General features: G+C 37.6%; 2 protein-coding genes and 1 pseudogene across 2 annotated transcripts; 2 read left to right on the forward strand and 1 right to left on the reverse strand.

Annotated features, from left to right (window-relative positions):
* The first annotated feature begins 2,359 nt into the window (after positions 1-2,359).
* LOC113781086 (protein lap4) lies at positions 2,360-3,986 on the forward strand. Its single transcript, XM_027326929.1, has one exon. It carries the CDS (start codon positions 2,572-2,574, stop codon positions 3,766-3,768), a length of 1,197 nt encoding a protein of 398 aa, XP_027182730.1. The 5' UTR covers positions 2,360-2,571; the 3' UTR covers positions 3,769-3,986.
* A 3,925-nt stretch (positions 3,987-7,911) lies between these two features.
* Positions 7,912-11,139, reverse strand: LOC113779952 (B2 protein). Its single transcript, XM_027325751.1, has 5 exons — positions 10,179-11,139; positions 9,071-9,171; positions 8,766-8,849; positions 8,450-8,560; positions 7,912-8,349 (listed from the first exon to the last, which is right to left on the reverse strand). Exons 1-5 carry the CDS (start codon positions 10,885-10,887, stop codon positions 8,317-8,319), a joined length of 1,038 nt encoding a protein of 345 aa, XP_027181552.1. The 5' UTR covers positions 10,888-11,139; the 3' UTR covers positions 7,912-8,316.
* Positions 11,140-15,181: 4,042 nt separating this feature from the next.
* Positions 15,182-18,998, forward strand: LOC113781753 (annotated as a pseudogene).
* Positions 18,999-24,976: the final 5,978 nt, after the last annotated feature.

Here is a 24,976-nt window from a genome sequence, read left to right on the forward strand (position 1 = left end):
AACTTCAAAATGTCTCCTGAGTCCGTCATGATTCGGATGAAATTGAACCCTTGTGCCGTATCAGTAACCCCCTTGAGTGAGCAATTCCCCATGGCAACAGAACTTTTTGCACCAAATTTTGAGTTTACTCAAGAAAGCTAGTCAGTTTTAGAGTCGTCCATACTATATACGCGTGCAAGAATGTCAAGTAAATTTCTCCTTTTTTTTGTTTGTGTGTGTGTGTGTGTGTGTGGGGGTGTCACGGATATAGAGGGGAAGAAGACAAGGAAATAGTGCAGAAACAAACATTTCTTAGGTGCACCTTTTGAAAATTTGAATGCATAACTTGAGGGATTAGACCGTTGGAAGCATCAACTAAGCAAGATTAAGGTGATCCCAGACGGACAAGACAGGCGGCTGATTTAGATTAGAATAGAATAAAGGTGCGGATTAAATCAAAATAACTGTTGCATGTAATGACATTTTAGGGGCACTCCCCCATTCGCTGTAATCTGTGCATTTGCATGTGTTTTTTTGGATTCCTTCTCCCCATTTATTATCCTATGCCTTCGCCTCCACCACCACCGCCACATTGGACTACACGAATCATCGTACCATTATTTGAGAGTTCAATATTCGTTGTGATCCTGAAATTCAGATGGGTCGACAGGGCGCTGAATTGTCTCACAAGTATCTAGATGCACAGAATAGATTCTATCCCAAAATATCATAAACAGTTGTTTAATATACGTTGGTGTAAGTTGGAAGTTGTTAATGGATTGTGCATGTTCTGCTGTCAGTAGAAGCCGCACCTCCACTCGATAGAAAGTCCACATTAATTTAAGGTAAAAATCATAGAACCTAAAACAAAGGCAAAAACAAAAAAGTGAGCGGCTATTTTTTGTCCCTTCGTATATGACATGACAAGGCGAGTGCTGTAGCCATGCCCTGCAGCACTGAAATGAAATTCAAAACTATTAGGATAGGGGGAAAAAAAAACACACAGGCTTTAGGATAGGGAATTGGCATTAGATTCAAACAAGGAACGAGACGAAGTCATACTCATACAGTTGTTTTACTACTATCATCATTTATGGGACATCGGTCACTGTAAAACAGCGGAAACACAGCAGTACTAATTAAAAAGAATAATGCAAAAGACTTCCAAAGAGAGCGTTTAATTTGATATAAAAAGTCATTATTGTTTTAACACTCCTAGGGTTTAATTTGATGAAATATACCAAAGGACATAGAAGCTATAGATTTTTCTTTTTCCTTGACTACTTCTTCTTCTTCTTCTTCTTTGTTTTTGCCTGGTCTCTTTTGACAAACAAAATACAACAGATTCAACTTCAAGGAGTAAAAAGCTTTGAAGTCGCAAAATTGTTAGTTATCATTTTCCTATTTTGCCAATTCGTTCCCGCCAAATTGCCGAAACAGTTGGACCACCTCCAGCCTCAGACACGTGACAATGAAGCTTTGTTTGTCCCTGGGCCTTGATCGTTTCGTGGGCTACCATTCTTCCATTGTATCACTTGAGAAAAGATGACGAGCTCTGGGCTCTACCAATTGTCACCGAACCCAACCACAGAAAACAGCCCCGTCTCCAACCAAAAATTGGTTCAAAAATTAACGCAATAAAAAAAGAGAAAATACAAATTCCTACTTCTTCATTTTAGTTACCTCTTTTCTTCATTCATTCAATTAAAAAAAGACGACATCCGAGTGGAGGGCTAGGGTGTTTGGAGATATTAAGCAAAATTCTTACAAATTCAAAATGAGAATACTAATCCAATGATCAACCGCTATTGATTATCCAACAACTTCGCTTTAACTTGTGGTAATTTTTAATAGCTTTTTTTTTGGCTCTATTCCAAAATAAAGTAGGCAAACAAAAACAAGAACGATGGATGACTCCATCATCATTCATTCGCCCTTTGTCAATAAAATTAAAGATGTGGATATGCCGCATGTTGAAATGGAATCCTTTTTTTTTTTGAGACAATAAATCTAATCTATCCTACATTAAGGGGAAGGGGGCGGACCTAAAGAGGCCCAAAAATAATCCAGAGGGACTGAACCACCACCAGACCAGACGAGTACACAGCACACCCGCCTGAATTTGTTTTGAAAACAAATTACTTAAATGTGATATTTTGATGCCACCAACTAGGTGGTGGCCACTGAGCCAATGGCCCAATGGTTGTGTTGAAATGGAATCCACACCACCAAAATCCGCCTCATTCTCCAACTGCGCCCCGTGTAGGACCATTACATTTAGGGCAGAGCAACACCACGTATAATGCCCATTTCATCAATTTTAGAGGCCGAGAAAAAAGAATATCTCCAACACCAATGACTAAGCAAGATAAAACCCTCATTCAAAACCACAAGAAATTAAAAGTCCAATACTAACCCAGCAGCTGCCCGCGATGCACTTTCCTCCAATTCCAATCTTCTTGTAATCGCCAAGTGAATCTCATCAAAGTTCATACACTCCACCGTTTTTGAGTTGAGCAAGAGAGTAGCCAAGCCACTGGTGGTGGCAACTTGATTGATTACTAATTTTCAGCGTTTGTAGTGAAAGTAATAATGGGGTGTTCCTCGTCAAAAAGAATCGAGGCAGCCATTGATGTCTACCGTCCTCCTCCAACCAGCTTCGCAGTATTCGACATCAACGCCATAGAGGAGCCATGGATGAAGGCCTTGGAAGCCCACCAGCAACAACAACAATCCGACCACCCCGATGAAAAAGAAAAACCGGCTCACACAGTCCCACCTCCGCTCCTTGAGAAGCTCAACGCCATCGAAGATGCTCCTCGTTCCTGGGACGAGGTCAGCAAAGCCCTCAACGACCTCAAGCCCACCTTGCACAACAACCCCACACCTCCCCCCACACATCCTAAGCCCATCCTCCTCCTTGCTGCCCCCAAAACTCCCCTCCTCCGCTCTCCATCACCGCCCACTCCCGCTCCCGCCCCCAATGAAAAGGAAAACGCCCCACGTAAGAGCTTCTCTTTCCACACACTGGAAGAACTGGACGCCAAGCTCTCCTCTAAATCTAAGCCCGCTGCTGATGATGATCAGCTGATGCCAAAGAAAACGAGCGCTCCGGCAACAAAACCCGCCGTGGAGTTGAAGAAGCGCGAATCAGGAAAGCATCAATCGTCAGAACCAGCAAAACCAGAAGCACCAGCAGGCTACAACTACAAGCCGGTTAAGGAGAACATATTCATACTGAGAGACAAGTTGGAGAGGGAAAAGGAAGGCAAAGTCCCAAACATTGCCAGGTTCAACCCCTTGAACGACTTCCCAGAGATGTGCCCTCCGGGAGGAGAGGAGTCGGTGGTGATCTACACGACATCGTTGGGAGGAGTGAGGCGGACTTTCGAGGACTGCAACAAGGTGAGGTTGATTATGGAGTCTCACAGATTCGTGTTCGACGAGCGGGACGTGTCGTTGCATGGGGAGTTCTTGAAAGAGTTGAGGGAGCTGCTGGGGGAAGGGGTGAGCGTGCCGAGGATGTTCGTGAAGGGGAGGTACGTGGGAGGGGTGGATGAGGTGGTGAATCTGAACGAGACGGGTCGACTCGGGAGGATTCTGAATTGGGCTCGAGTTGAGAGGGGGGTCGGGAGGCTTGGCTGTGAAGGGTGTGGAGGCGCAAGGTTTGTGCCGTGTTTGGATTGTGGAGGAAGTTGTAAGGTTTTGGTCGGGGATGATAAGAAGGAGAAAGAGAGGTGTCCTTCTTGCAATGAGAATGGCTTGGTTCTCTGCCCAGCTTGTGCTTGATGTTAATTTTCTGGTTATCAGTTTTTGGCTTCTTGGGTGTTGTTGTTGATCAATCTATAGCTAGTGACTAAATATTTACGTACAGTCAACTTGATTTTTCTTTATGTATGTATGTATGTTTGTTCTGAAGATGGAGGCACTTACTAGTGAGTGAGTTACGGGTTCTATCAATGCATGGTGTAATTTTTTTTTTCAATTTTCCTTTTCTTTAATGCAAACTGTGACTTTCCACTGATTGAGCAAAAATTGTTTGTGCAAGAGATGAACATGATTTAGGCATCTTTCTTGCCCCAAGCTAAAGGCAACATGCCTTGCTTCATCAGCGACAGTCTTCATAATCCCAATTGCAGAAGCTGAGGCGGCAGCCTTGAAGATTTTACTGCATTTCTCACTTTGCATATCCGATATTCCATAACAGCAAACCCAAGCCTCCTCCTGAACTGAACTCATTAACAAACGAGTTTTTAATTAACCCAGTGCCGGTGAGCTAGCCACTGAATTTCCTCATCCAAGCTACATATACTACTTCCCTTTAAAATTTAAGCACATCTGCTCTGCTGAACTTTTGCCAAATCACATGTGAAAACCGCACAATCAAAGAACAAATGCTCTATACTCTCTCATCCAATTGTACGACAAATTAAGGATAGACTCAATTGGAATTCCCCACTTTCTCGGTCTATCGATGAGCAATTAACCATTTTCCAGAAAGCAACCAATGTATAAAAGCTTCTTACCCCAAACTAGTTTGTAAAGAGCACTTTTGGTCGTGTCACCTGCATTTGATGATTGAACCAAAAACATCCAGAAGCACTACCTGTCCGTTAATTGTTTTTGACATCGTACCATGGTTGGTTAGTTTACCGGCTTTTGTTTGGATGCTGTTTTCCGTCGGAAAATTACGTAGTTTTCCGTGATTCCATTTCCCTATTACCTTTTTCCCTCACATACATCAAATCGCTACAGTAATTTTTCCATGAAAAATGACGGAAAATGCAATCCAAACACAAACCTTTCATTTGTTGTGTGGTTAAATGTTTTGGTGGAGGATTCTTGCTTTTGGTGGACCACTAATTTTAAGGTCCCGTTTGGATTGCATTTTCCGTCATTTTCATGGAAAAATTACTGTAGCGATTTGATATATACGAGGAAAAAAGGTAATAGGGAAATGTGTTCACGGAAAATGACGAACTTTTTCTACGGAAAACAGCAATCCAAGCAAGGCCTTAGTCGTACGGACCTTGTGAACTTATAAATATTGGATATGAGTTAATTTGGCTTTGCAAATAGTTGATTATGGGTGAAGATTTGGTGGCACTAGAAAATAGTATAGATCTTGAGCAAAACAAAGAAGGCAGTAATGGTGCGAATTTTGGCTTTTGCTGTTTGAATTACATTATCCTAAACTTGCTGATGTAACATAGGCTAATAGCAGCTAAATGTTTTCAAGATTCAAGAACATGAGTCAGATGACTATTATAACATTCTAGTTTGACACTTGAGCTACCCCCATTCCTCTTTTCCTATCGAACTTGTAAGCTTTGGTTCTTCTTTTTGGCCCAAAAAAAAATCTATGGGCCTCTGACTGGATGGAGTAAGAGTCCGTGGTTTCTTTGCTTTACGTATCACCATCCGTCTGGAGTTTCAGCCAAAAACCAAAATATTGGGCTTCTTACGTACTAATTTATTGTCACTCATTAGCTCCATATCTATATTTGAGGGCATATCTTGTTCGTGAAATTCCGAGTGATCTATTCCACGGTCAAAGAGCTGCCTTGCATTTCCATTTAATGTTGTGAAAGTAAATTCTAATGGCATGACAAAGCTGGAGAAAGTTTTGAACCTCATACCTTAGAATCAAGAAAAAACCTCATAAGTTTATGTTCCATTTCCTCAAGTTTCGAACCTTAGTTGTCATCAGTTTTAATTGAATGGTTCGCAGCATCTAGAAAGCAAAAAATGCACCAAGATTTCAGATCTGACGACAATTTGCTATCGCAATTCTTAGCTCCATTGTTTCCACAATTCAGTATGTCACTTTCTCATGGGAGGAGCTAGCTGATTTACATCTTGTTGAAAGTGGACAATTCTATGTATGTAGGATAAAAAAAATGACTGAAAAATGTGTTCACAAAAAACGTAAAAATTTTTCTACGAAAACTACAATTCAAATAAGAATATGATCTCCCACCTTCCCCAAATTTTTAAAGTCGTCTTTCTTATCTAATATCGTTCCCTAAACAAATAAAATTGATGATTCTTACACTTTACAGGATTGTTAAACTCTTTATTGTTACATTACAATACAATTTTGACTTGAAAGTATACTTAACATAAGGGGAAAAAAAGGTACGTTGACTGTTGACATCATTTGATCATAAATTTACTTTTTTCATATTTCATGTGGCACTTACAGAAAAAGGGGAAAAAAAAAAAGAAGATATATTTCATATGGTGTTGAGAATTGGTCCCTTGAACTTAGGTCATCCTGACCGCGTGTTGTTATACCAGCTGTTTTTTATTTCTGTGTATGTACGTGTGAAGGTTGTATTGTGTAAGCTTTCTTGATGATCTCAATAAAAGACATATTTTGCTCCAAAAAAAAAAAAGGGAATAGAGAGATTAAAATTTTCTGAGCTCCCTTATTAATTGAGTATGATTCAGTCCATTCTTCTTGTTAATCAATCCTACTCGAAGATGGGTTGGGGTAGAGACTTGAGAGAGAGTGATCAGGCCGACGCTGCAGTTTGACTTTGGAGGACAAGTGGCACATCAGGATTGTGATTTTTTTTTTTTTTTTTTGTGAGATAAGTAGGCTTGTGAGTTTCAACTGCTTGTAGTTGAACTCCTCCACGTTGATGCGTAACGTGCTTCCATGTAAGCTTCACACAAGCGTTATTATTTGTTGTCTCCAACACCATCTACTCTATATAATCAACCAATCAGAAGGACCCCAAAAAAAACGAAGAGCAACCGTCCTTCAATTCAGATAGTGGCAGCCCGGTGCCATTCGTCCATGTGTTTGTGGCAGTATTTTACCTCCTGCCGACGAATTGACCGTTGTAGCTTTCATCTCTATATGTATGTCGGTCGGTAAGAGGCTATTGGTGCAAGTGTTGGCTTGAACATAAGGGCTCTTTTTTTGGTCAAGGAATGTTTGTTTGGATACCTCAATTATTCCAAATAATATTTCGCTTGCATCATAGACACATTTTCCAATCCACCTTTTTATATTTCCAACCACCATTTTATCTCACATACATCACATCACAAAAAATGCTACAGTAATTATTCCAAATAATATTTCAAATAATACACTATCCAAACACTCCTGCTAGCTGCTGCCTTTCTCCGCCGCCGTAACAAATGCTAGAACTATTTTCCAGTTTTCCATGCTCTCACAGGGCTGGCACCAAAAGCAGAACAAAAAGTTTAAAGAAATTGTGCTTATACACAAAGCTGTGTGTGAACGGATCGACGTTCTCGGCCTCTGATCGATGTTGAACTTTAAATGATTAAACAATGAATGAATGGATTTTACCAGCTACTCTGGGCGTGGTGGTCCTGGTCCAGTAGTACTCTGACGGGGAATCGGCGAACCAACAAAACCATTTGGTTTTTGACAACAATAATAATTTAATGTAAATGATGAAGCACCCTTCAAAAGTTGGATTTGTTCCGTGAAGTAACAGCCGTCCATACTTGTAGGCCACGTGCTCATCGCGAGTCATAACCCAAATACTTACTAGTAAATATTAACGCGTTGATTTGGTCGCGCCAAGTAGCAGTCAAATACGCGCTACCACCTTAATAAACAATTTAATAATCACATCTACCAGCGGTGGAGTGGTTTGCAGCTGGCTCTAAATTTTTGGCAGAAATTGTTGATGATGAGAGTCGTGGTAGTAGCAGTTTTAACTTAAAAAGTGATCGGGCCATCTTTTATATTATTATTTATAATAGTCTCAACGCCCAATATATATGGAATCAATAATCTCTACTTCTTTATAGCAAATTTTTTGATTTGAGCTTTTTTGATTTGGCATTCTCAACCACCGTTGACCATACCATGCCCGAGTAAAAGAAAAGCAACAGCAACATAATAATAATAATAATAAGAGCAGTTCAATTGCAATATAGTAGTAACTATTATGGCCTCTTTATCGCTTTATTATTATTTTTTTCACTTTAGAATCTGTAGTATGTGAGGGCGTAACGTGCCACGTAATTGCAAAAGCCACCAACCCAAAAAAAAGTACCCTCTCTCTCTCTCTCTCTCTTTTTTAATTAAACACACATGATGATGATGATGATGATGATAAAATCTCTCTGTACATAGCTGCTCTGTTCTTCCATAACATAATAGTAATACATGCGCCTTCAACCTGCCAAAATATTATTATTGGTTCGGTAGTAGTAAAAATATTATTGTACTTCTTTATACTCCCTCTCCCTCACTTCCATCTGTTCCGTTGTTGATTGATGGTGGATCGTGTGTTGGTACAAACTCTGCCTGCTGCCCAGCGGCCAGTTGGGTTAAAATACGCTCTAGGCATCAAATATATCCAAGAGAGACAGGGCCTGCACCAACCATCATTTTTATGGGATCAAATTAAAAGCACACTTAATCGCTCCCTGCCAACAACAACGTTTCAAGAAGAAAGAATAATCCCCTTATTACCTCAGGAACACTCAATTCGAGACGGAATTTAGGGCCATCATAGTGGTGAAGGATTGGCCTAAAAGAGTCTTCCTCCATAGGTTCACAAATCTTCCTAGTCATCACACGAACCTGAAGAGTGAAACATGCATGATTTAATCTTTAATCTCTCGAACTTCCAAAAAAAAATTATCTTTAATCTCTCACCACCATCATCTTTCCATGTGTAAAAAAAAAAATATTTTACATCTCCTATCAAGGCTTGTAATTAATTCCAACCAACTAAAGAAATGACAATAATGTGGATTAAAAATCCAATCCAAGTAGAAGAAGGTACCTGAGCAGGGAAACGCGATTCACCAGGGTTCTTCTTGTCCTCCCAGGCTGATGGGTCAATGTTAGTTCCACCAAAACTTGCAGCCTGATCCAAAAAGTTTCCTTCCGTATTATTAGTATTACAGTCCACACAATTTTTTTTTTTTTAAAAAAAAGTGTTTTTTTTTCCTCCTCATGACCTTCTTGTCTAATAGAAGGTCATTATTAGCGTCCGACTAACATGTTAGGTTTAGCGTCCTTGACTTTGAAGGACATCCTCAACCAACCTCTTTGTAAAGCAAAGCAAAGCAAAGAGAAGATGCAAACCTCAAAAATTCCATGGAGTTGGTGGGTGGAATAATTGTAGAGGAACAGGGGCAATCCTGGTGTTATTGCTCTGACAGAATCTCGGTAGCGGGGAGGCAAGCCTGAAAAACAATTACAGAAGCAAAACTATAATACGCGTATTGAAGACAAATAAAAATGGATTAGAATCAAATCAAACCAACAAATAATCCCCCATCCGACAGTTGAAGCTACCATCGAATCCAATTCATCTTCTCACTCAGTCAGTTGAACAAAAATTCAATGTGTCTGTTTGGATTGTGAATTATTAGAGATATTTTTATTGTAGCACTTTTTGTGATGTGATGTATGTGAGATAAAAAGATAATTGGGAAGGTAAAAAGGTGTATTGGAAATTGTAATGATGATGTAAGCAAATAAATTTGAAAAAATAAAACCCAATCCAAACAAACCCAATTAATGTAAATCTCTCTATATTACACCCCCCAAAAAACGGAAAAAAAAAAAGATGCAGATTTCCTTTCAAAGCTGAAAAAGACAGAAATGTCAGGTTCTTGGATATTAATGTGCCGTTGGTTTCTCGATAGGTTTACAAAAACACAGACCAATTCGGTTTCTCGATAGGTTTACAAAAACACAGACCAATTCTCCTCAAAAGATCATCATGCTGGATACCAAATACACAATCAGTTCGACTAGAGCCGCTCCTGCACTTCTATCCTTTAGGCAAATTTTGCCCTTCTATTCAGCATGCGCATATATCGTTACAGTATAGTTTATACGCGACGGAAACCAACCTTCACGGGGGAAAGAAAAAACAGATTTCTATAACCAAATTACAGTAGTATGTATGCCTGAAAGGTGAACTTAAAGAGCAGAAATTTTAATAAACTATTTTTCAACAATCCGATGCAACTCTAGGAAAAATAGAGAGAATCCAATTTTAATCGTATTAATTAGTTCCACGCCTCTAAATTATCAGTGGAATTATCCTATAAACAGCACATGCTAAAAACTAGAAGATGATTTCCCAACAAAAATCCACTAAAAGTGAAATCTTTACTTCATAAGGATCAAATATACCAGGATACCAGAATTGAAAAGCAAAAATCAGAAGAAGGGCTCTTACCAAAAAGCTGTCTTTTGAGATTTTCTTGCATGGTATCATTGTTGCAGACGAAAATATATCCACCAACAGTCTCATTCCTGGGCAGAGACTCAGATGGTGGCAGAGTCTTGAACCTCTTGTCCACCCCATTTTTGCCATCACCGTTGTTGTTATTGTTATTATTAGAACTCTCCTTGTTGATATCCTTATTACCCTTGTTCTTCTTGCCACTTTTACCACCCACATGCACAATTCCAAGCTCATCCAAATCAGCAACTTTACCACTTTTGCCATAGAACAATTTACCATTCGCCACCACATTATTATTTCCCTTACTGTAATTAGCGAAATTAACTGCAGAGGAATTGTAGATCCCCTTATTAAATCCACCATTTAAACCCACCCCAACATTTTCAAAACCGCCTTTTGTAGAAGAACCACCAAAAGATCCAAACTTGTTGCTGATGTTGTAATTATTGTTGTTGTTGTTGTTGTTGTTCCAGCCAGAATCATTGCTGAACCCCTGATTAAAATCAGACTTCAAATTGCTGCTGCCTAATGAATTGACCTCACCACCAACCCTGATATCAAAGTTTCTCCTTTCTTCAGGCCTTTTGGACACATAAGAATTGCTCCAAATCGAATCATTGAGGGAAAGATTGGCTAAGCTATTGGTTTGTAAACGGAGTTGATCACTGAATTGCCAGAAGGATGATTGATTGCTCTCCATCTTCGCTTTCTTTTCCTTCTTCTTCTTCAAAATACAATCTTTCGGCTTGAGTTTTGCGAGAGAGAAGGGCAAAGAAGTACTATGTGCTTTTGTTGTTTGTCTGGAGTACAAAGACTAGGGATTTATGTAATGCTAGGGAAGAGGATACATGAAGTGGAGAAAATGGAGAAGGTGCTGAATATAAGAAGGGGAGTGGGCGAGAGGAAGTATCGTGGCAAGTGCTGTACAGTCTAACCGCGGGTGGGGGAAGGGATGGCGTGTAGATTTGTCAAAAGCTCTGCGGGGGTGTGTGTGAGTGAAAAAGTAAACAGTAATACATTACTGCAGAGGTGCTTTATTGGATACGCAGGAGTCAGAACAGAAGATATCTAATAAAATATAAACTCAATTAGGGGGGAAATAAAGGGATTTTATGATAAGGATTTATTTGGAGTTATAGCTTTTATTCATTTTGTAGCAAAACTTAATTAAGAAGTCACGGATTATCAATTCTTCCATGGATATACACGAGTGTAGAATTTCAGAAGTATTTCCACGTCATCAGAATTTTGCTTGAAGTTCGAATTGTGCTCCATAAAATTACATAAATCTGCAATTTATGACAGAATATTATGAGGATGCATAGTTATTATTATTGGATTTTTCTTTTCTTTAGATAGGATATTTAAACCATAGATTGTGATTTTTTTTTTTTGTGAAGAAATTGTATAGAAAATCACGTTTCAAAAGAGAACCTTTACTCTTTTAAGTTGCTTTGACCAGCGATCCTTTTTACAAAAAAGCATGTGTTTGGATGTTAAAATCACTTTTGTAGTGTTTGATAAATATCATCCTCTCATAAAATTAGAAGTGAAGTGAAGAAGAATTTTTAAAATTAGAAGTACTTTTAGAAAAAGTTCAAATTTAAAACGTTTAGAATAAATTTTGTATTATAAAAAATAAAATATTAAACTTAATCATTTTATCATATATTATAAATTAAATAAAGAGATAAATATATTTAAAAAATTTTAAATTACAAATTATCTAATACAATAAGTATATAATGAATTATGTATAGCTGAAAGCACTTAAATCCAATACAATATGGACTAATGTACTACTATATTTCGTCCTTTAAATTACTTTTTTTTTTAAAATGTCGGTAATAATGACGTGGGTGAGTGGGGGAGAATGTGCGGATGTGGTGACGGGAAAAACGCGGGGAGTGATGTGGATTTGGACAGGTGGACTTGGCAAGGAGAGGAGTAGGGAGGTACATACTAGGAGTTAGGTCTTGTTAAAGTGATTATAAAAATTGATCGCCACTAGGTCTTTGGTCCAGTGGTCATTCCAAGCCTTCTTAAGCTTGGTGGTGCGGGAGGTCAAGGGTTCGAACCTTACCTCTCACAAAATTTGTCACTTTATGTGACGGTCTTCGTTGACCAATTTCGATGGAGTTTCTATTTGTTTTTTCTAATGATTATGAATTTTAATTTTTTTATCATTAAAAAATTTTATATTTAGAGCACCAAAATAATCAAGAATATTACTGATTATTTTAAATTAAAACTTATCATCCGTTAAAATAATCATTCGAGAACAAGGTGGCATTTGTACTATGTTTTTCTTGATTGTGGAATGGATTTATGAAATTGATTTTGCATACCAAAATTAGAAAAAAAAAAAAAAGGATGTGATATATTGAATGAGGAGATGGAGTTGATCTTTCTTCTATCTCTATCCATCTAGAAGGATGGTCCGTCCGTCTAGAAGGTCTAACTTATCTCGCACTTCGTTGAGGTGCAAGACCAAGTCCAAGTCCTCCCTTCCTCCCTTCCTTAGTTGCTAAGGTAAGCCTCTCTACTCTACTCTCAATTTCATGGCAAGTGTGAGTTGGCAATTACACGTGTTTGTTAGCTCTCCCTTTTGCCACGTTACTGGTAGGGTCTACTGAATTTTGGATAACTTGGGCTGTGGATCCATTTCAGCCTGTGGGCTACGTCGCGAGGAGAAGAGAGGAAAATTGAAAAACAAAGCCTATGCGGAGAGAAAAAGAGAACATTTCATAATTGAATGTTGCTAACGTAGATAAGATATTGGCCTTGTTTGTTTGGCAAGCAATTTTTCGATCAAGTTTGTCAGCGATAAGTTTTTTAATAATTTTAATTACAGTAATCTCAAAAAAAATTTAAAATTTTAAAATTATACATTTTAAAATATCCAAAAATGTATACATTTCAAAAAAAATTTTACAACTTTTATAATAAATTATAGTAAAATTTTAGACAAACACTTAAAAAATTCACTTGCCACACGGGCCAATTGTTCAGGAATTTCAATTGGCACATACATTATTATCATTATGGAACGAAAATCATTTTCCCCTGCACACAGTTAGTAATGGCTTATCATTTTTTTTTGTTTTTTTTTTCATGTGGTTACTTTTCTTGGTTTGTTTGTTTAGGTGGCACATTCCATTTCCACCGAAGCTTAAGTCTCAGTGGGAGGGATAAAGATGAAGCATTAAAAGTTGCTCAATAACCACTGGGATGTTGAAACGTAAAACGCGGCCAGATTGACAGATTATGGTCGGACTCTTATCCACAAAAAATTGCGCCGCGAATTTGCACAGACAAAAGCAACTAATCTTTATATGGTCTAGTAATCTATCGGGGAAGGACACGTCTCCTTCTTGTTAGCGTGATTATTTGGCTTGGGATCCCCCTTTTCAGTTTTCATTCCTCCCCTCCACCGCCCAACCCCATCAAGAAAAAAGGGGAATAAATAAATTACAATAAAACAAAAGGGTACATGGGAATTGGGATCTCTCTTCTTCCTTACTCATTTGTTTGGATAAGAGTTTATTTGGATAATTTATTTGAGATATTTACTGTAGCACTTTTTGTGATGTGATGTATGTGAGATAAAAAGGTGATTGGGAAGATAAAAAGGTGATTGGGATTTGTGAGAACAAATTTTGCAAACCAAATTATCTTTGTCCAAACAAACTCAATTAATGTCTTTAAAGTTTAAACCAACGAAGATGAATAAAAAAGAAAAAAGAAAAGACAAAGGTTCAAAGGCAAATTTTAATTGTTTACTAACGCCTCGCTTTCCAAAGGGTTGAAATTTTGCAACTTTCTGCTTTTGCAAGCAGGATAGTGGTAAATGTAATTATGGGGTTGGTAAACACTTGCAATCAACAAAACAAATTCATTGCGGTGACTTTTTTTTTTCTAAAAAAAAAAAATTATAGTGGATCTTCCTTTCTTCCTTTTGAAAGGGTCAATAAGCATAGAGCACTAATCAATTTTTCGTTGTAATAAGATGCAGAGGCTGCTTAATGACAGACAAGCTGATAGGGATAGCCACTTTCAACCTTTTTTTGATAATTTCAATTTCCAATTATCTCCAAAAAATTCACGGTAGATTATTCCTCTGTGTTTTTTTTTTTTTTTTCTGAAAATTTCTCTTTGGACGATTGAATGGCATGTTTGATTTAAATTTCATGAACACATTAATTTGAGTAGGAATGACAATCGATAAGCAAACAAACTTAGGGGGTGCTAATCCAGTCCTTGCTGGACTATGAGCAGTAGATGGCGGCCCAAGGCCCGCTGTATGGAGCTTGGCATCAGCAAATAATCCTCACTTCTACAATTCAATACTACAACATTGGTAAACCTACGCTTCCTTTGAATTAGTTTAGTTTTTCGGGTTGCTGCATCAAGAAGAAGAGGCGAACTTGAGGGCCCAAAAAGCTTTTCAAGCACCGAGTCATTGCTAACTTGCTATTTTAAAAAAATTAAAAACTCAACAATTATCAGCTGCTCTTGAATAACATTATTAATTTTTTCATTTTCTTTGAACTATTAAGAAAGCCCCTTTTTTTTTTGGTTGGAGAAAGAATTATTGAAAAGTATATAAAAAAAAAAATTATATCCATCTGAACTAACAACCATAATCAGATACACATAATAACCCACACAAATGATGCACGAATGCAAGTGAATGTTTAGGTAGCCAACATGCCTCTGTGTTGGTAAGTATTAGGTAACAGTTTGCTTGTTGAAATCAAGTGTCTGGCAGTCATCGCCATGTTTTGTCTCCTAATTAAGTCTTAGCAACCGTTAGGCGGAAAGAGCAACCAAATTTTGCTCCAAACATGGCTTTGTTAACTCCTTCCGCATTTTTCTTCCTCAGCTGTGCATTGGCTCTTTCTCTCGTACGTGCTATATAACTATCAATACCACATTTGGTGAAAGAAGGGAAGTGCGAGTTTTTCCGTGTGAGTGAACTTATGAATTGAAAAATGGCTAGCATTGCTGGTACATTTTCTTCTAGTTCGATATTGAAGAATTCAGAATCCGGAAGAAATGGCTCATCGTTTTGTCAGTACAGTGGGCTTAGAACAGTCGACAGTTTCAAGCTGGATTCAAGCAAACCAAAAGGGTTCATTTCTAGATCAGGTATGCTCATAATTCTTACTACTCCTTTGGTATCAATCTTAATGCAATAACTGCTACACTGGTATCTGAATTCTTTAGTTTCTTCTGATCCTCTTCACGTAAGAGTTATTGCTATACAAGAGGAATTTCCAACGTTTCCTGATGTTGTGTCTCGAGTTAAAGAAACATGAGATCAAGAAGGTTGTAATTTGACTTCCAAGTGAAGTTTAAATATGATTGAAAAAACAGGGCCTTCAAGTACATTGCCAAGCAGCTTTAATGAGCGAGGCTATTGCAGGCCTAAAAATTGAGATTCCAAAAGATCACGTGGGTTAATTATTAGAGGTTTAACAGGCCCTACTCTGATGGTTCCAGTTTGTGTCTTATCATGAACAATAAGTACAACTAAACTTTACAATTTTGTTCTTCACACACATCGTTTCCACTTTCCATTTTCGCTGAATTGCTGCTGTTTGAGTAGAAACAACGTGGTCGATGCATAAATCATGGCTTTAATGGGTCTTTTGGAGCATGTGCTTGTGATTTTGTGTTTATACTTTATTACACAGTTGAGTATCTTTGCTTTACGGTGTAACAATAAGCAAATGACCATTCATAGGATTTTGTAAAAAATTTTCAGAAATCATGGATGATCAGAAAATCAATGCAATATCATTCATCTTTCGTTTGCCTTGGCCTCTCACTGCTAGTAGCTTGTGGAATTGAGCACATTTACTCTTTCTTAATTTTAGAATATTGAAGAAATGATTGTGTGGATCCTAGTTACTGCCCCTCGTCCAATCAAAGTGGTCACCACAGTTACTTTTTTGAAATTTTCAAGATTAGCTGATGATCAGAAAATCAATGCAATATCCTACATCTTTGGTTTTTTGGTTTGCCGTGGCCTCTCGTTTTTTTGGAAACTGAGTTTCAATATTGTTGGCGTTCCATCTTCTTTCATTTTTTGGAAATTAACTTTCAGTGCCTTGTGGTATTCCATCATCTGTTCCTGAGTTTCTTGCCTTCGAAGGAAAGAGTACATTTACTCTTCTTAGTTTGGAGAATTGAAGAAAAGATTGTGTATAAAGGACCAATGCTGATTATGGTCACTCTTTCAAGCTAAATAGTCGGGACACTTCATAGTAATATAGGGTATTATCTCGCTATAAATGCTGCCAATAAATGATTGATTGCTTGTGAGTTGTAATTAATCTCAGGTTATTTCCTTAGCCTTCCCAATTTAGTTCTGATTGACTTGGTAATCCTCAGCATCAAAATGCAGAGGAATTAGGGCAATGGCTTCTCCCACTGTTTCAGCTCCCAAGCGAGAAACAGATCCAAAGAAAAGAATTGTCATAACAGGAATGGGCCTCGTTTCAGTATTTGGAAGTGACACTGATACCTTCTATAGTAAACTTCTCGAAGGAGAGAGTGGAATCAGTTTAATAGACAGGTTTGACGCCTCAAATACTCTGTTCGTTTTGCGGGTCAGATCAGGGATTTCTCTTCCAAAGGCTACATTGATGGGAAGAATGATCGCCGACTGGATGACTGCTGGAGGTATTGTTTAGTTGCTGGAAGGAGGGCTCTTGATGATGCAAGCCTTGGCCAAGAAGTCCTTGAAACTGTGAGTCTAATTCTCACCAAAAGTAGAAACGGTATCCTATGATCAAATTCATTAACGAATGCTTCTGTAATTGCAGATGGACAGATCAAGAATTGGAGTTTTGGTTGGGTCTGGCATGGGTGGCTTAACAGCTTTCAGTAATGGTGTTGAAGCTTTAATTCAAAAGGGATATAAGAAAATCACTCCATTTTTCATTCCCTACTCCATTACCAACATGGGTTCAGCATTATTGGCTATAGATACTGGCTTGATGGGTCCAAATTACTCTATTTCAACAGCCTGTGCAACCGCCAATTATTGCTTTTATGCAGCTGCAAATCATATACGAAGGGGTGAAGCAGATATCATGGTTGCTGGCGGGACAGAAGCAGCAGTAATGGCAACTGGTGTTGGTGGTTTTATTGCATGTCGTGCCTTATCTCAAAGAAATGATGAACCTGAAAAGGCTTCAAGGCCATGGGATAAAGATCGTGATGGATTTGTCATCGGTGAAGGCTCTGGTGTGCTGGTATACATAATTTCATTTCTGCTTAGCCAGTTGTGAAAGTTGGTTCTTACTGCATTAGAAATTCCTCGAGTAGTAATCGTATAAACCCAAAACCTTTCAATCTTGATTTGAATGAAACCCGACAGATTATGGAAAGTTTGGAAAATGCTCAAAAAAGAGGGGCCAATATCATTGCTGAGTACCTCGGGGGCGCAATTACTTGCGATGCTCATCATATGACTGATCCACGTTCAGATGGACTTGGAGTTTCATCTTGCATAACCAAGAGCTTGGAAGATGCTGGAGTTTCTCCAGAAGAGGTAATTTTGATTGTAGATTTGTCATCAAGACAAGCTTATGAGTGACAGCAGTCTAAACTTGGTGTAAGGATTAACAAAGTGACAACAGGTGAATTATGTGAATGCTCATGCAACATCGACCCTGGCTGGAGATTTGGCAGAGGTTAATGCCATCAAGAAGGTCTTCAAGGATACTTCTGAGATGAAGATGAATGGAACCAAGGTGACAAATAAACATAATTACACCTTGTTTACATTCACCGTATTAGTGTAAACGCAAGCAAGCATGCAATATTCTTCTTCACAAGCTCAACACACACTAGTTTGATTTTACCTAAGCAACTGAGTCCACCATCAGGAAATCTACCTGAATCAACATATCAAACACATACAAAACTTGTTAGCAGGCCGAGAGAAAATGAGCTATTCTCATTCTGCTCATACAAAATGTAGAATTTGCCTTTCAGTGAAACAACTGTTATATGCATGCACTGATTCAGTAACCAAGTGATCTGCATTTTCAGAGTTCGCTCACACTCATTGAAACATTTTGACATGCTGAATGAAATGACATGCCACATTGGTAATGTCTTAATACATATGTGGAGAAAGATTGAGACACCATTGTTGCTGAACATATCACACAACCTTTCCTTTTCCAGTCAATGATTGGGCACGGCCTTGGAGCAGCTGGCGGTCTTGAGGCCATAGCAACCATTAAAGCAATCACCACTGGCTGGCTACATCCTACGATTAACCAATATGTAAGATAACAACTGTACTTTTCTGGAAGGTACACGCAGTAGGGGGTGGATTGAACTAATTACTTCTTCCTGTACTTTCAATGTCCAGAACTTGGAGCCTGAGGTTACCATTGACACTGTCCCAAATGTGAAGAAGCAGCACGAAGTTAATGTTGGTATGTAATCCTGTCTTGCTTCCTTCTTTCCCTCTTGCATGATTACTCTGTGCGGATGAAACGTATGTCATTGAAAGTTTGACGGCAGTATGTTCCATTTGAGTATGTTCCATTTGTGCTAAAACACTAGACTGACGTCATGTAAAAAGTAATATAGCTCCTGAAGCAGCAGCATGAGTAAAGAACAAAATGCAGCATCAGATTCCCCTGAATTCTTTTTTGTTTTTTCTTTTAATGCAGCTATCTCTAACTCATTTGGCTTTGGCGGGCACAACTCGGTGGTCGTTTTTGCACCCTTCAAGCCCTGATTAAGTTCGAGGAAAACTACGACCTGTTCCTGTTAACATTTTTTTTTTTTTGCTGGGAGTCTTTTTGATTCAAGACTGCAATTGTCTGGACAAACGTTGAGATCTCCAACTCATCGGCCTTACGTCTGCCCCAATCAGTTTTGATTACACCATTGTGCCTTTCAATTTTGCTGTTGTATGATCATGTGGTCAATAAGTTCAAATTAGTTGTCGATTGAAGGATAAAAGTTTTGAAGCAGTTATACAGGTCAACCGTTAACCAGGAACATGAAACATAAACCACCTGAGACTTTTGAGAGATAAGTTCCATTAGTTAGAGGAGTAATATTTATTGGAGCTTAATTTTTAATGTTGGCCCAGAATGATGAAATGGATTGAACTTCACAATACTTCGCTACTTGTTTTGTTGCATTGATTCTTTTAACATGGCAGCGGAAGCGATTTTAACAGAAGTTCCATGTCAAATAATCAAAGGGTCGGTCGATACAGGATGAAAATCTCAAACTAACATGATTCACCAAAAATCTATACCATATTCAACAAGAATCCAAACCCAAGATGCAGCAGCCATAGGGACAAGGTATAAAATCCAAACAAGACAACAAATGTCTATAAAAAACGCCTATTTATAATCTTGGATAATTTTATTGGCTGCAGACGAGAGGTTTCTGAGCTTGAGATTCCTCATTTGTATCATTCTTGAAGGGATGCTGTAGCCAAGAGGTCTGACCGATAATTTGAGGATTTAAACTTCACAAACTGCACTGAACAAAATAACTGACGATTTTTTATTTTTTTTCGAAGAAACTGATGACTTATTCAAGGTGGTCGAGACATCAGCATCCCTTTGCATTATTAATGCTACAAAACCTTGTCATCAAGCATTTCTTTAAATCAAACAGAAGTATGAACACAGAGTATAATTGAATTTGGTAAGATTAATGACGCGCAATCTCATTGTGCAAGTCCATTCAACCTCTAGCTAAAGGACAGAGTTGCTGACATAGCAAGATTGTTGTTTTTGGATATCAACTATCCGTAAGCAACGGAAGCCTGGAGTCTGTCCTTCATTTGATATAGTCAACGTTGTTAAACTCGAACAGGATTGAAAAAAAAAGTCAGTCTGATCGAAAATCAGCACAACATCTGGGCTTGATTATTGCTAATCTTGATGGTCAATGGATCTGTCAAACCTAGTCAAAATAGGTTTATACATTTCAAGTTATATCAGCAAAAAGATGGAAAAAAAAATTAAACAATTACTAAAACAAGAATAAATCTTTTTTTTGAAGCTTTCAAAAGGTTTTACCGCTTTTGCAAACCAATCGGACCGAGCAGGATCACTCGCTAAATTGGCCATGGAAATTTCCTAGGGCCTCAAATGGAGCTAGGATCTTGTGAGTGAAGCGAAAGGCAAACCTTCGTGAGTGAAGCGGTCTTCATTTTCTGGCTTCACAAGATAATGACTTCTTGATTTTTTTTTTATCACTAATTTGGCATTACTACCTTGGGTAGCAAAGTGGACCACAGCTTTAACTATGAAGGTTAAGTGATTAAAAATGTACTAATGCAAGATGCCAAATGTGGTTTAACGTCATGTCTTTCGTCATTCCCTACTTTCTTTTCTTGTCTAGGAACATGCTAGGACCCCCTAACTAAATTTTTACCGCAAGTAGGGAGGTTCAATTATCACAAGTATATATATGGAAGGCAATGCAACATGTTTAGATCAACTGGCGACAGCGCCAAAGCACTAATCCTTTTGCCACAGCAAGTCTTATCTAAATATCAATATTACCATCAACTGATCAACCTCATGTATTCCTATTTACTTTGTTCGGACCCATCATCCACTAAGTATTCTTTTCTTCTCTTTCTAATTAATTTACTGATTTGCCTTCTTCGTCTCTTTTTTTAATTTATTTATCCATTATTTTCATAATTCTCTAATTTGGTTTTGAGTTTTTTTACCATAATCTTTGCTTGTATTGTAATTTTTTCACTTTAAAGTGCTCTTATTTTTTCTTTTCAAAAGTTATTTTTCACAAATACAACGTGATTTAACACAAATGACTAATAATCTAAAATGAAAATAATCCAAAAAATTGTAGACACACTTTTCCTTCAAATATAGAACATAATGCAATTTTAAATTACTTTAATCTAATTATTAGAAAATATGAACACATGTTGAAGTCAAAGTTTATATAATAAAGTAGAAAAGTGGAAAAGATTATAAAGTGTGTAAGGAAATTAACTGTATACGGGCACAATAAATAAGAAAATTCAAAGAAATAAAACCTGTTGGGTATACCAGAGGATTGAGTTCCAATGACATTACAATAGTAATCACACAATTTTCTCACAGTCTTTAATAAAACACACGAATGTAAAAGTAAAAAAAAAAAAAAATTGTAGACATTGAGGTTCTAATTTTATAATATGCAAAAAAAAAAAAAAAAACTCTGGTATGGAGTATTAGATATGGCCTAAAAACCCCTTCTTTTCTTGTCAACGAACAAGAGTTTGTTCACTAAACTAGCCATTGCACCATGAAGGTTTAAGGTTCAACCAAATATGATGAAACCATTCAAGAATAGGTAAAGCACTTATGTTAACTAAATATGATGAAACCATTCAAGAATAGGTAAAGCACTTATAATAAGAAGCACGTGGAACCTAGAAAGAGATGGAAACAAATTGATAAAAATCTACGGTAATGTAATGGTTGCCAAAAAAAAAATTGAACCACATATTGCAAAGGTCTCAAAAAAATGAAAAGAAATTGTAAAATGGGAGAGAAGCAAAGAGACTAGAAGGAGTATAGGAGGGGAAGTGAGAGAGAGCTAAAAATATCATTGCTTTAATGAGATGGAGGAAGATAAAGAGTAATTAGTGGATAATAAGTTCCAACAAAATCAATCGAAATATATGAGGTTGACCAGTTGAGGGTAATATTGATATTTGGATAAGGACTGCTCTGACAAAAAAATTTATAGCTCTGACAGTATCGCCAACCTTAGATCAAGGGTTTGGCATGCCAACTAACAGATTGTGAATTATTAGAGATATTTTTACTGTAGCACTTTTTGTGATGTGATGTATGTGAGATAAAAAGGTAATTGAAAAAGTAAAAAGGTGTATTGGAAATTGTAATGATGATGTAAGCAAATAAATTTGGGGAAATAAAACTCAATCCAAACAAACCTATATATATGGCAAGTTGCTCACTTTAGGAAAGCAAATCCCAATAATGAGTTTGATGAGAAGTTGCTCACTTTAGGAGTAAAGTGGATGCAAAACAAGTATTTGTAGCAATTTTTATATTTTCTAATTGAATTTAACACAAACTTTCTGCTGATATCAAAGTTTGTGAACCACTAAGGTTGGTTCATTACAGTCCTATGGATACTTCAGTTGGTAGTGGTCAGATTCAAGCAGTCGGTTTGGCTGATTTTCACAATCTGAACTTTTATGCCCCAAAATGTTACTTCATTATTTAGTAACGAAGGAGCTGTACACAGTAATGATCATTAGGCAAAAGCCCGAGTTAACGGTTTGCCCCTCTATCAATTGTCCAGTCCCAAAATTGTAAAATTCATTGAACAACCAGAGAAAGTATTAGCGGTCTTAGTCTTGGTGGAATAGGTTTTGGCGCTGAATCTGCACGCTCCTGGGATATGCCTCTGGCAGCCAAGATCCGTTCTTGGTTTCTTTCCGATGCTTAAATCTCATAGCATCCAATGCTCCACAGCCATTTAATTTCAAACTCAATCAAACGGGACAGCTTCTCTTTGGGAAATGGGAAGGCTGCTTGCTTCCAACTGTTCCGGAAGGAATATATAGGTATTTGATCAAGAAAACTAGAGACTGCGTTAATTTTGCCGTTAACCAATTAGGCTGGCCAAAAATAGGAATCCGACCATCTGCTAGATAAGCACCAATATAGCAAAACACAAATGCAACATAGACATTACTTGGATTACTAATATAATCCTTTTCATTTTCTCTTCTCTCCTGCAAATGTTATAGCCCTTTTTCTTCCCTCCCTAAAGAGACAAATGAAGCCTTGGCTGATGATTTGTGAAAAGTTTTCGACACATGCGAAGGGATGCTATACCTTATCAGAAGGAAATTAGAAAAGCTAAAGCAAATATAATCGGTTAGGCATCGCTTATCACTATTTTGGCAAGTGATGCAGTTGTATGCTGGAAAGCCTCAATCCCAATACAAGAAATAATGCAGGACGTACAAGCATTATGATTAAATCTAATCTATGATGCTGTATGATTCTGAATTCATCAGCTAGCGTCCGACCAATAAAGACTCCACATGGTCCCAAATTTTGGTTGTCCTAATCCACAATTACTAATAATAGTAACCAAGAAAAGCATTGCTGTCCTAGGGGAAAAGGATACAAAAAGATATGTCTAAAATGGATAATCTGAATACCATTGGTCCTAAGAAGGTCAACAGAAGTTTTAAATACTCTAAAACGCATAGGAAAATGGTAATCTCCAATCACTCTAAAACATCAAAGATCACCAGAAAGCACAAGATCCAAGTGCATTGTCCTTTTCTACTGTGCCTCGGACCTAATATAGCGCACTAGGTTCATCATGGACTTGATTTTTGGATCAACCAATAACATGATGGAAAGATGGTTTCTTGACTTAATTTGTCTCGTTAATGGTTCAGATTAACCTGTAAGCTCTTTGTAGAGTGACCAGATTCACCTATCTCCTGTTTGCACATCACAGTGGCACAGTGAAACTGCAGGAAATCCAGCTTGGATTGGGTAAGTGGATCCAAAATTTCGTTGGACTGTAGAGTAGCGTGCCCTTTTGTCCTCGGTGGATTATTATCCTCAACACAGTTTAGAGTCATAATTCATTCGACTATCCTGCATCTCTTAATCTGGATGGCTCAGTAACCGGGAGTGCTTCTGCAGACTGCAAAACTCTTGTGGGGTATAATAACAACTACCTTTGTTCCGTTATAAGTAATTCATTTGCCCCACCTATTTCTACGTAAGTAAGATAAACCTAACAACCAGCCCATGACATGATAGGATTAAATGAATCCTGAAGTATTTCATCCATAGGCCGTATTTTATTAAGTGAGGGCTATATTTTCATTTACAAACATGTGGCCAAGGATCTGCAAGTAACTGATGTTTCTCATTTCTCAAATGTGAATGCATGATCTTCTGAAGCTGCGATGTTAGAAGGAAAAGAAACGAGAAAAAACAAACAAACTCGTTCTACAGCACAATTACGGGAAATGCTTTACAAACTGCATTAAATCGAGGTTGAGGAGCAAAAACATCGAATATCAGAGGCAGATACGGTTGGAATTTTCATGTAATTATGCAGTTGTTATACTTCTTACATAACTTAGTACAAATTCACGCAAAGTTTACTGTATAGATACAGAGTTTATTCATGTACACTAATTCAAAGTATAATTACAAAATTTGCATAAATGTATACTAAATTTTCAACGAAGTACAATAATGGCATTGGCCCGAACCTGCCCCAGTTCAACCAAACATTCTGTATCTTTTTCTTTTTTGTTTCCGGAAACTATAGGAATTTTTATTAATGAGTCAAAACTGTGAAATATCGGCTCAAATATCTTTACATAAGTGTACCGTGACACTTAAGAATAGATATAGATTCTCTCCTCATCCATTAGTATGCCTACTGCATGTTCACTAATACTTATGCATAAATCCATATTAGCGGTATTTGCTACATAAAAAGAGCACAATTGAAACAAGCTACCTAAGCTATTAATGTCGACATTCTAATGTCTTTTGCTGCTCCAGCTTTAATCATTGAGATTAGCAGTTTGTTCCTCGAGCTAACTTTGATTTTCTGCCAACCAAACATTCTGTATCACTTGCATTATTATATCTTGCCATTACCTACAGTAAGGATTTGTCTTGTTTTGCCCGCCCCCTTATTGTGAAGTGCACACCACAGCGGAAGAAGCAAAACCTAAGGAAATTAAAATG

This window comes from Coffea eugenioides, chromosome 8 (assembly GCF_003713205.1).
Source record: "Coffea eugenioides isolate CCC68of chromosome 8, Ceug_1.0, whole genome shotgun sequence".
Classification (NCBI taxonomy): domain Eukaryota; kingdom Viridiplantae; phylum Streptophyta; class Magnoliopsida; order Gentianales; family Rubiaceae; genus Coffea; species Coffea eugenioides.

Bases quoted from the DNA above. Each gene is read 5' to 3' on its own strand.
- LOC113781086 (XM_027326929.1), top strand. From the start codon at position 2,572: ATGGGGTGTTCCTCGTCAAAAAGAATCGAGGCAGCCATTGATGTCTAC.
- LOC113779952 (XM_027325751.1), bottom strand. From the start codon at position 10,887: ATGGAGAGCAATCAATCATCCTTCTGGCAATTCAGTGATCAACTCCGT. The intron at 9,172-10,178 runs GTAAGAGCCCTT...ATTGTTTTTCAG, and splicing joins TCTCAAAAGACAGCTTTTTG to GCTTGCCTCCCCGCTACCGA. The intron at 8,350-8,449 runs GTAATAAGGGGA...TGGTTGGTGCAG, and splicing joins TCGAATTGAGTGTTCCTGAG to GCCCTGTCTCTCTTGGATAT.